The sequence below is a fragment of the Pezoporus occidentalis genome, unplaced genomic scaffold, assembly GCF_034315485.1.
Source record: "Pezoporus occidentalis ecotype Australia unplaced genomic scaffold, CSIRO_AGI_Poc_V1 ctg284, whole genome shotgun sequence".
Classification (NCBI taxonomy): Eukaryota; Metazoa; Chordata; class Aves; order Psittaciformes; family Psittacidae; genus Pezoporus; species Pezoporus occidentalis.
In genome coordinates this window covers 474,052-486,144 of record NW_026914763.1, presented here as the reverse complement: position 1 = coordinate 486,144, position 12,093 = coordinate 474,052, and the positions used below count along the sequence as shown (strand labels likewise).

The 12,093-nt window shown below is 46.6% G+C and overlaps 1 protein-coding gene across 1 annotated transcript; it reads left to right on the top strand.

Moving 5' to 3' along the window:
- Positions 1 to 1,178: 1,178 nt before the first annotated feature.
- On the top strand, positions 1,179 to 12,055 carry RHOF (ras homolog family member F, filopodia associated). Its single transcript, XM_062625933.1, has 5 exons — positions 1,179 to 1,371; positions 1,483 to 1,570; positions 8,010 to 8,119; positions 8,829 to 8,963; positions 11,076 to 12,055. The coding sequence occupies exons 1-5, from the start codon at positions 1,207 to 1,209 to the stop codon at positions 11,238 to 11,240; spliced, it is 663 nt and encodes a 220-aa protein (XP_062481917.1). The 5' UTR covers positions 1,179 to 1,206; the 3' UTR covers positions 11,241 to 12,055.
- Positions 12,056 to 12,093: the final 38 nt, after the last annotated feature.

Here is a 12,093-nt window from a genome sequence, read left to right as displayed (position 1 = left end):
CTCCAACTTCCTATCGTGGAAATACCCTTTTTGTTTGCCCTCTGCACAAAGCAGCCTTGCCTTGGAAGAGATGCGGCGGGCGGCAGCGTTTGCGCTGGCTCTGGAAGGCCATCTAGTGACACAACCGTGCAGCAGGCAACGCAAACCTGCTGGAGCCGGCATCTCTTTCCCCTCAGCTGCATTCAGTGACCTTGCTCCACTCAAAGCGTTCCTTTGGGGGTTTCTTGCTATTCCCACAAGCGGCGTTTGAAAATGTTTAAGTGCCAGTTTGGATTTCTTAAGAGCTGGGGGGGGGTATTTGGGACGGAGCCACCGGTAAACCCTGCTCAGGCCAGAAACACCCTGTTTTGTGCAGTGGCACAAACACAGCATCACTCCCTGACCTCTGTATCAGAGCAAACTGTACCCGGCTGCTGTGGTCCCCGGCCTCCCGTGGTGCAGAACACCAGGCCGGTGCCTGGGGCCACCACGTTTGCAATTAAAATCAAAATGCCCGTTTGTTTTCATCTCTGCTCACCTTGGTGTGGGTGAATGAGCATTGAGCAGAGCTGTTGGTTCCCACTGGAGCAATAAAGGCTGTAGAAAACAAGCAGCAGGTCACCTCCAGTGCCAGCAACAAGATGGGTTTCAGGGGGTACCTCAGGGAGTCTCTGCCTGCTCCCACCATAGCTGGCACTGCACCCCTCAGCGTCAGGACTGGGATCTACCGCTGCAGAGGCTGAGGCTGGACCGAAGACGTTCCCTGGTGTAAAACGACATGGTGCTTGAGGTCCAGAAGGGCTCCATGGAGGAATAAATGAGGCTAGAGACTTGGTGCCACAGTTGCTATCCGGGGACGAGCACCCAAGAGTGGGCAACATGGCGGGCGGTGGGCAGCGCGGAGAAGACGTGGCCCAGCGGCCACGGTGTGTGGAGACCTCAGAGGCTCCGCAGGAGAATGGGGCGCGCAGCCCCCGAGGCTCTGAGGGCTCCTGTGGTGCCCACCGGGGCTGCCCCGCCTCCGCGCCAGGGCCCGCAGGCAGCTCTCAGACCTTCAGGCCCCGGGGTTGCGCGGGCTGAGGCGGCGGCGGGGCCTTGAGGCGCCGGCGCCCGGGGCAGGACCAATCCCCAGCGGGGCGCGGGCGGTGCCTGCCCGCCCCAGGGCGCTGAGGAGGAGGCGGAGGAGGGGCGGGGGGGGAAGCCGCGTACCCGGCCCCGCTCCGCTCCATGGAGGCGGCCAACGGGGCCCTGCCCGCGGGCTCGGCGGGGGGCTCCCGCGGCAGCGCGGCCGCCCCGTCGGGCAGGAAGGAGGTGAAGGTGGTGATCGTGGGGGACGGCGGCTGCGGGAAGACTTCGCTGCTGATGGTGTACGCCAAGGGCGCCTTCCCTGAGGTGAGCGGGCAGCCCCGCCGCCGGGCCCGGGATGGACGCGGGGCGAGGGGCTGGGGACCGGCCGGGGCGAGTGCTTGTCCCTGGGTAGAGCGGCTTCTCCTCCCTTTGCAGCAATACGCGCCGTCCGTCTTCGAGAAGTACACTACCAGCGTTACGGTGGGCAAGAAGGAGGTCACCCTAAACCTGTACGACACCGCAGGTGAGGCGGTTTCACATCGCGCTTCCCATTTCCCCCATCCCAGCAGGATGAGGAGGCAGTTTCTGGGAAGGGGCAGTGCTGCGGCACTGGCCTGGGCCTGAGCCCAAACCGAGCCCTTCAGCTAAATAAGCAGAACCTGCTTTTACCGGTGTGAAGTGTTGCTCCTGTGATCGCGTCCCTGTTTGTGTGCCAGCAGCTTTTGTGGTGTCCGCTTAAACCAGGCTGGAAGGCGAAGGCTGTAAAGCTGACCGTGTTTTCAACTTGCTTTTCTACAGGCATACTTTTAGCATAATACCACAGTTAAACCTGCTGGAGAGTAAAGTACAAACCAAACAACAACCGTTACCTGCTGCATGCAGAAGTGTGCCTCCCAGAAAATAGGGGTTGCTTGTCTAAAGGCAGCTCTAGCCAGGGACTCATTCATTAACGTAACAACCCTGTTTATTAAGAAAAATCAAATAACAACCATATCTGAAGGCATTAAACCCCAGCTCCCAGCTGCAAAGCATAATACAATCAACCAGGAAAGTATTTTAATCTTCTGCCACATGTGATCAGATGGGGAAGGAGGAAAAAGGCTGGTTTGTGTTCAAAAGGCTGCAGCAGTAAAAGTCACTTGAAACTGGTGGTTGGGTTCATGTCAGAAAGTTGTGAAACGGTTTGTGTTCAACTTCATTCAAAGTTCCTATCCAGCTGCCCTCCTAAATGAACCCTAAAACTGACATGTGCTCCCTTTCAGTGGAGTGTAAGTCATCTGTTTCAGTTCAAGGCTGTGGAGTTGTTACAGATTTACACCAAGACAAACACAAACTGAGTGCAGTCCGTGTTCATTTCTAACAGTAGTAAAGCACACTTACCTTCTTGTGTGTTGTACATATCTGAATAGAATAGTTTCGAATCTGAAAGTGAATTTTATTGCTGATCTTTACTGTGGTAGAGTAAGATCCTAAGCACCCATTTTGCCAGTGCATCTTCTTGTGTGAATGTTGCTGTTCTCGTGTCCAGTGGTTTGGATAATGTAGTTTCTACTGAATGGCAAGGCTTTTGTGTTGAAAAGAGAAGGGCTGAAATCTACTGTGAGCAACCAGAGAGGGATTTCCTTAATACAGCATGTTGGCACAAAGGACTTGCCACAGTGACGTTGCTGAGTTCTTGTGTTTGCTCTCTGTCAGTGTGGAATCTTTCCCTGTCACGCAGTACTTGACACTTGGCCGCCTCTCATTTAAAATCACCGTGCTTCCGCTTCTGACATTTGCCTTTGGAGTCTCTTCCAGGCTCCAAGGAACATGGGCTGGATCCAGAAGTGGTGGTAGGTTGGGCAGGTTCAGTGTTGCAGCACTTACCTCTCGCAAGCCTGACGTAAGAGCCCAGCTCCTTGCGTCAGGCAGAGTTTAGCCCTGCCTAACTGCTTTCCATCCCTCATCTGGAAACCCTGAAACCAACATGTTTCACCACCCAAAAGGGTGTCATTGCCACCAGGTGACAAGTTGCTAGAGGCTGCTGACACTTGCCTCCTCCCTTCCTGTCAAGTTCCCTTTTGCTTTGCATGAGACACATCAAGATTATCAGGTGCAAAGAAAGGGGGGACATCGCCATCTCAGTTGAGGCATTTGCTTGGGAGGAGGAAAGACTTGGATTTTGTTTCTGTTTCAAAGTTAAGAGTTTCCATTTCTTGCTGTGCTTGATAAAGGCAAAGGCATTGAAAGGCAAATGAAGTGACGTAGCGTTATGTTACAGCCCTGTCATACTCTGTAATTCAAGCAGCTTTTCATCCTCTTTCTGAAGCTGTCAGACTAGAGGAAGAACTCACTTGAGCACACATTTTAATCCCATCCTATTTTTAATAACACAAAACTGATGCTGAGTTCCTTACGGATTAGACTAGGACCAAGAGTTGTGTCCTGTCCTCGAAGCTCAAATAGTGCAGTAAGAGAAGAGCAAGGAGAGCGTTCAGTTCAGGAAACAAGAGCTCCTATCCCTCTGCCCCATGGATGCAGCATGGGAGATACAGTTTTGGAGTCGGTGTTCCACGACGTTGTCTTGCTTCTGTCGTATCATGCACCAACAGCTCATTCAATTCCTCTTTCAGCTGGGGGTGATGCTCTGGGGTGGGTGCAAAGCACAAAATGTAGCTTAAAGAGGAGTCTAAACATACAACTTACTACAGGAAGTACTGTGGTTTAACAGTGCAGCATATCACCCCTATTTTGTGAATCATCTTTGGACTTACTGAGCTGTTTGAGTTGGTCTTGCTCTTTAAAACATGCTTGTGTTTTGCTTCTCAGTCTGAAGGGTTCCAAATCATTCAACTATAAAATCACTGAAATCGGATCAAAAGGATGTAAAATCCTTTCTGAGGGGAAGGGCTTCAGCAAAGTGCCATGTAGCAGTGCAGAGAGGGCAACGCTGTTCTATAAAGTCACTACATCTTCATGAAGCACCCACTGCAGAAAGGACTTTGATATTTTTAGGATCTTGCTAGGAGCAGCACCAAAGAGAGCTGCATGCACTTCAGCATCAGAAGAAAGTAAAGGACAGGTGCAGTTAATAGGTTAGTCTAAAATACACTAGAGTACCAACAAATGAAGTTAATAAGTTAGTCTAAAATATACTGGAATAACATTTTTGGTGAGACTTTTGTACTATGCTGCTCTGTCTTCCGCATCAGACACCTCTTGCTATTGCAGGAAGTTGGTGGCATACATATGCAACGTGTAAAGGCTTTGTAACATCACTTGTCTCATCTGCAACCAGGCTTTGCAGCTGCTTATTCAGTTAAAAGTTTCCATTTCTTGCTGTGCTCAATAGAGGCAAAGGCATTGAAAGGCAAATTAACTACTAAGGGAGATGCTTTAGCTGCAGTTCAGTCACAAGGTTCTATTTCTGATGGTGTTCAGCACAGGACTTACTCAGACCAAAGAAAAGAGCTCAGCTGGGGAGGAAGCAATGCCTCATCATTGTGGGTGCTGACTCTGACTGCCAGGAAGCACACTCCAGTGGGGTTTTTCAGGTCTGTAATGACAGATGCACAGCACTCTGGGGCCTTACAAGACATTCTAGAAGCTAGTATATGCAAGAATAACTTTCCTTAACTTTGAGAGTGTACCTGAAGAATACAGCCCCAACTTCTTAACTGAAGTGTTCGCTCCACACCCCAAATACACTCTTCTGGTTTTATTCTTGCCAAAAATGACTGTTTCCCATTTCTTTTTTGAACTGAGTAGTGAAAAATACATAGCTGGCAAGCTTATAACCATGGTATTCCCATGGAGCCTGCAGAATTAACAATCCAAAGAGAACTGGGTGCATTTCTGTGTGCCTCTGAGGGCTCAACATTGCACAGTTTCATGTCAGTCCTAAACCATGAGTGTGGAGTGTTACAGACAACACATGGCCATGCATAGGAAGTGGTCAGGTGTACGGGACAGGGTGGCAGGATATTACATTCTTCCTTACCCCCTGGCAATTGGTGGCAACGCGCAGCAGTCTTGCATGTACTGGTAGGTTCCTAGGCTTGCAAGTCTTGACTTTACCATTTACCCTTTCCTGTCGGGGTGCTGAGCTCCTTTATGGATTGAGCAACACACAGCCTAGCACTTCTTTGGTACTAAATTGCTGAAGGGGTGAGGAAGAGCAGACAGAGGCGAACGTGAGATGCACGAGATGGAGACTTGTGGTTTCACTTCTTCTCCCATTCAACTTCAACCACCTCCTGAGCTCCCACCCCACCACAGGGCCTGACTGCGTTTATGTGGGTTGTGCAGCATGCAGAGAGCCATGCAGGAGTGTGATCTCTGCAAAGAATTAACCAATTGTAGATTAATTCAGCTGGATGGGGTTTTCTCTTTAAAAGAAAACACCAAACAGGGTCTCTGATGCTACAATGAATTGAGGAAAGCAAAGGAGAGTCACAGCTATGCTCACACAGAGGGATACATTTAACCAGTTCTTCCACAGCATGCTTTTTGTTAATTGGGGAAAGAAAGCAGCTACCTGTGCTTGAGGGAGCACACTTGGGGGCTTTGCACACACAGTCAGTTACTGCTTAGATTCAGCCCTGTTCCTTCATTGTCGAACTCTTCCAGCAGAAGACCTAAATCTGTGCCAAATTAGCTCTGACCACAGACTGAGCAGCTTTACAGAGAAAAAGTCTCCCGGGCCCTTTCTTGCATTTCATCAGCAGCACTTAAGGGCAGGGGGTGAAAGGGATTGTTTTCAGTGAGAGGGATGTCGATGTTTAGACACAGCTTGATCTGGGTCCTGTTACATCCTCAGCAGCTGAGGAACTGCATCTGAGCTCTTAAATAGCTTCCTCTCCTTCCAAGTGGGCACCACAATCATCCATCCATAATACAAGTTAAGCGATTACCACCTAACCTTCCCCCTGTGGTCTCTGCACTCTACCTTGTTCTGTGCTCTGTATTTGAAATTCCAAATGTACATGGAGCTCCATTTTACACACCAGCATTTCCTGATGCGTGTATCTCCTCAGTTTGCTTAAAAAGAAGATAATTGCACAGCTGGTTTGAACATGAAGGTGCAGTTCACTGAGGCATAGTTACTTTTTGGCTTGCAATACAGCATGTTTGTGTCACATCACTGAAAACACCTCTTCTGTTAATCCTGGCCAGAGTATTAACTTAGCTGTATGTTCTGATTCCAAGCAAACAAACATGTTTCTTCCAAGGGGACAGTGCTGTCTGTCTCACAAATGGCCAGCAATTACTTGGAGGTCCTTGTGATTTACAAGGTACATTGGTAGAAGCTGAGGGGCATGAACTTGAACAGGGAAAATCATACAGAACACACAGCACTAGAGGAAGTCTGTGGCACCCGATGCATTTAATGCATTTAAAGGATTATCAGCAACAAAATGGTAAATCAGTTGCAAACAAGTAGGTGGATTGAAGAGAATAAGAAGGGCTGACAGTACAGTCTTTGCTCTGAATGTTTCTACAGCATGGATAATATTGTCAATTGTCTATTATTTCTGGATTAAACCTTCAGGGATCAATCCTTCTTTGTTCTGCACCTTGCCTACAGAACACATTGCTCTTGCAGAAGCTCAAATGTGAAGTAGTCCAAACCTAAGATTCCTGGTTTACAAACACCTCAGGTGAACTGAGTAATGGCTTGGTCAGTAGGGATTGCCTTGTAATAACCAGTACCTCAATCCATCATTTAAATGAAGGAGGGGATCAAAATAGTGTAGAATTATTGGCTTTCTGATACCTGCAATCCTTCAGTTTGCAGCTGGAGACAAGCACGTTGGCCAGAGTAATGGGTATGTGACTGGGCAAGGAATAATTGATACAAAGTTGGGGGCACGCTGGAATTTTCAGCATCCCTTCATTTGAAATGCCAATACAAAGATTTGAGATGTGTAACTTCCCTATAGGGCAGTTTCTAGGCTGTGTGTTCACTGTGGTGATTGAGGGAGGGAATAGCATTCCCAGTTCTTGTTTTGAAGATCTGGTGCATCACAGAGACATACCTGATTGCAAGGGCAGCATTCAGATGGCAAATAGATCTACAGACTGCTTAAGTCACGGTGTCTTCCTGAAGTCTCTGAAGAAAATCCACATGTAAAAGACTGTGGATTTTTTCGTGAGCTGGCAGCTTTATCTGGCAATTATTTCTTTCTTAATCTCTCTGAGCAAGATACCTTCAGATCTCAGTGTGGTGATTACTGCTAAGTCATCTGTACAGCGAGGGGAAGAGTATGGGTCTGAAGCAAATTAGCTTCTTCATCAGATCATGTGCTAGAATAGCCCTAATCAGACAAATCCTCTCCTTTTCCAGGATTCAGAGCATCCCTAAGCTCTGCTGTGTAGTCCTGGCTTCACAGACCAGTTAAGCCTGGCTCCTGTTGCAGCATGTTGAGCAGTAGTGCTGCTTCCTCTCAGCTCACTGGGCTGGGAAAAGTAAGTTTGCCACTGAGGGTTTTACTTCAGCATTTGTGTCTAGCAAACACAGTGTTTCTTCTCCTCACAGCATCATGTGTGCAAATGGTATATTAGGGAGGACAAAGTCACTGCCAAATTGCAAATGTTTTAATCGATAACTGTCAAATTCCTCTTACTGATCCTGCTTGTGAGCAGCCACTTGGCACTCGGCGGTTGGAACTGCTTTGAAGTACTTAGCAGGCTTTTTATTCTAACTTGCCAAGGACATACTTCATTTCCTAAGGCATCACTTTTGTCAGTGAAGGGGAATCTCCTGCATGTCACAGAATCGATAGGGTTGGAAGGGACCTCTGGAGATCAGCTAGTCCAACCCTGTGCTGAGGGAAGGTGTTTTACAAGAATGGAAAACCTGCAGTCTCTGCAATTACAGTCTCATTATTCTTGATCTCAAGTATGTATCTTTACCTATTCCCATCATATGGCTCGTTAAGGACAGAGATTTTTTTCTACCCAAAACATTCTCTGTGTTCCAGGGCAGGAGGACTACGATCGGCTCCGACCCCTTTCCTACCAGAACACCAACGTTGTGTTGATTTGCTACGATGTGATGAACCCCACTAGCTATGATAACGTGGCAGCCAAGGCAAGAGGCTTTTATAATTGCTTCAACCTTTTAAATTAATTGCATAGGCCTGATACAGGACAAGATGTCAGATTAAAACAGCCAGTGCTTTTAGTGTCCTGGACCCTGGGCATGTGGATGCACTTGCCACACACTGAGCTGCAGGGTCACAGAGCTCACACCTGGAGCTCAGAACTGGGATTCTGCAGTACACCAACAAGTACACCAGTGGTGAAATCACAGCTTTATCCGTTCCATCTGTATTGATGCCACACAACCAGCACTGCACACAAGCAGTTTAGATTCCGTCCCATGCATGCTTAGCTACAGCACAGAGATGTAAGCAACCCCTTGTCTGTACTGGGATTTCTGTAATGCCCCAAAGTAGAAGTTAGTGCCCCTGTACATGACACCAGCAAAACAAAGCAAGACTTGGCCCAAATTCTGCTCTTAAATATGACTAATAGGAGCTCTTCTGAACTTAAGCAGATGTTAAATAAGCACTTTGGTATAATAATAGATGCCACCTATATTTTAGAAAGCAACTGACTTTGGGTAGGACTTTTACATGTTTGTAGACTGTAAACAGCATGTGTTGGGTCCCTGCCACTACCTGAACAGCTTCCAAAACACTGAGATTGCAACATACAATAAACGTCCCTTGGCTTTATTATTTTCATTTGAAGCAAGAAAGAAGACAGCTGTAAAGTCTTTGTCTTTCTACCATCAGTGGTACCCTGAAGTGAATCACTTCTGCCGCGGTGTCCCGCTCGTGCTGATCGGCTGCAAGACAGACCTTCGCAAAGACAAGGAACTGCTGCGCAAGCTCAGGGCTTCCAAGCAGGAACCCATTACTTACAACCAGGTCAGTACAAGTGCGCTTAAAATGGTGTTCTCTTTGCAAGAGATGAAGCACAGTTACACTTCAATAGCATCGTTCCTCACAAGTAGAGTCACAGGTATTCCAGAATTAGATGCTCACAGCATCCAGATAAAGGAATTACTGACAGCACTAAGAGGGGTTTCTGGAAATTGTTTCTGGAAGTGGCCAAATCACCACTCATTTTTAGTACCAAAGTTAAGAGAAGTTGAAGAGTGTTTTGCATATATTGGGGTGTCTGAAAGGACACTACTGGCTACTCCTTCTATGCTCTTTACATCTCCTTGTTTCCTTTCACAGCTGGGTTATTACTGCTACAGATTTTTAAGCCTTGATGAGTTTGTTGGACTCCCTTCATGATTTTTATGAGCATACATTGCTCCTATGATTCGTACTTTGATCAGGATTGTGATAAAGAATGGAGATGCCAGGATACAGGCTACAGAATTAAAAACACTTCTGGAAAAAAAGAGTTTTGCAAACCCTATTTAAAAATAAATCCTTTCAAGGACAATAGCAACAACATCTGCAAGGCTTCTCTAATGTAAGAGGCTTTTCTTTAAAGTGATCCTAAAAATACCTACATATTATCAAATGGTTTCAATTTAAGTATTCTGAAGCACTGTTACATCACTGACATGGCTGTCCTAAGTACAGGAGAAACAGTGATGGAACAGCTTGTTCCATGTCACATGGGCCCTTTCAGCTCATCTCCTACCTTGTTTAAACAACAAAGCTATCTCATCTCATCTCAAAGAACAGCAGCTTCCAGACTGCTCGAGACGCAAGTCCAGGGAACAAGGTTAACTGCAACGAGACCTTGATTGAATCGCTGCTTTTTCTAAGCAGCATGAAAAGAAACTGCAATTGCATCACCACTAAAGTACATGGGGACATTCAGCTTGTCTTCCTTGCACTCAAGATGAGATGCCCATCTTGTTGCTTTGTGAACAGCTGCTCCCTCATCTGCGTTATTAACTCACATCACCCCCACGTGTGAGGTTGAGGACAAGCAACAGACACTTTAGGCAAGTCTTCTGGGGCCTCATGCGATCAACTCCCAGGGCCCACAAGATGTACAAACTTATCTCCTATGTGAACCCTCCCACTTGGTTTTTCTCCCCTTAAATATACACTACCTCAGTCTTTTACAGCTGGTGGCATCTTGAGTCATGCAAAGGGATGCTTCCAGTGCCAGGCCCAGAGGAGCTGAACAGTATCTGCCAGCACTGCAGCTTGTGAACCACTGGAAGGAGACAAACTTCACTTAAACATGATGAAGAAAAACTCCCCTATGGAACCCTGAGTGCTCAAGTGACCCCACTCCGAGGGCTTATAATGAATAAATACAGAGTTTGTGAGCTGTGGGTTGCAGACCTGAAATTCCCACTCTAAGGCTCATAAGCATTCAGAAGTGGGGGCTGACTGCAATGACAAAAGGATCACAAGCAAAGTAAGAAGCCATTGTCTTACATCTGTGGTGATTTCACACTCCAGGATTGCATGCAAGTGTTTCAGATTCTGGCCTGTTCCCATTGCATGCACTGGGGTGAGGTTGAGAAATGCTATAAAGACACCCATTTACATATATGAGGATTTTGGCTGAGCTCTTGTGATGCTCCAAAGCCAAAGCTGGGGTTCTTGCATGTGCACCAGCAAAGAAGGCAAGACATTGGTCTACATTCAGCTCTTGCATGTGACACTCATTACTAAAGGTGACATCACATAACAGTTAAGGTCAGGCCTGAAGAAACATTGCTGTGCAGACATCTTATCCTCACGAGTATCTACCTCAGCATTTCTTTTAAACAGATTTAACACTGAGAATGTTTTTACACTATCAGCAGTCTGTATCTTAGTCTCTAATGCACTGAACTTAGGCCAGGCTCTGGATCAACACAGGGGGGAAAAAATGGTTCATTTAACAGTGCCTCAGTTTATTACCAATGCCACTTACACTCTTAATATTATACTTAGAGGCAGCTTCTTTCTTCCCGAGCTCATGGTATGATGTACAAAATAACCCCCTTTTTTCCCACCTCATATCCCTTCTCATACATTGGCTTTACATCTTCTCTTACCTTTTGTGCTCTGCAGGGGGAAGCCGCCTGTCAGCAGATTCACGCAGAAATTTACCTGGAGTGCTCAGCCAAGTGTCGGGAAAACATCGAAAACGTTTTTAAAGAAGCCACCACCATTGCACTGAACACCCTGAAAAAAGCCAAGAGGCAAAAGAACCAGCGAGTGTGCTCGGTGTTATGATCCGGACAGTAGGAGAGCACTGACTGCACCACAGCCGGGCCATTCAGGTTTAGAAACAGTCCGACGTTAAAGGCTGGGGTTTTAATCGCACGTTTGTGTTTCTAGAACAATTTTTATATTCATTTTTAATTATTTTTACTATTTTTGCACTTTTGTGGCACTGCTCTCACCAGCTTTTCAAAGCTCTTCATCCAGTTTAACTGATGCAGTGTGCCTTTGTCCACCTGGCTTTTGCTCCTGACTGCAGCCAACCACTAGTCAGGTCTTGGACTCGCTATTTCAATTGCAATGAAAAGCAACTGCTAGTGTGTGAGTTAATCGGGGGGGGTGGTTTTAACTCTGCAAAATAATTGTGCCATGTTATAGCTACAATTTACTGTCTTTTCCAAGGAGAAAAGCCACATCTTTTAGAAGTGATGCTAGAGCAGCTCTGATGATAAAGAGATGAAGTTCTGTCTTAACTTTTTGATGGAGCATCCACTACTCACCTGTGCTGCTGGGCCAGCTTTACAGAGCTGCACCCTGAGAGGTCTCCTTACATGACCTGCTGCTGCAATGGAAAGTGGCATTTACCAGTGGAGATGCACTGGTTGCTCCAGTTCAGAAATGGAATATCGTGGAAAATAATTTACAGTTAGAATTGGTCTAAGCAGCTATTTTATAATGTAAAGTTAGTTTTACAGTAAACTTGCATAGCTTATTTAATACATCACAGATGAAAATACTGGTGCATTCTATGAGAAATACTTAACTCATGTTTTTTACCTGGTGAAATCTCTCCTGCTGTAAATTAAACTTTTCCCTTTTGTGATGAAGGTGGTGTTTAAGGAGGGATGGTCCCACTGCACAACCT

Excerpts from the sequence above, each read along its gene's own strand:
- RHOF (XM_062625933.1), top strand. The coding sequence starts at position 1,207 with ATGGAGGCGGCCAACGGGGCCCTGCCCGCGGGCTCGGCGGGGGGCTCC. Across the intron at positions 1,571-8,009 it reads AAACCTGTACGACACCGCAG|GGCAGGAGGACTACGATCGG; the intron begins GTGAGGCGGTTT and ends TCTGTGTTCCAG. Across the intron at positions 8,120-8,828 it reads ATGATAACGTGGCAGCCAAG|TGGTACCCTGAAGTGAATCA; the intron begins GCAAGAGGCTTT and ends TTCTACCATCAG.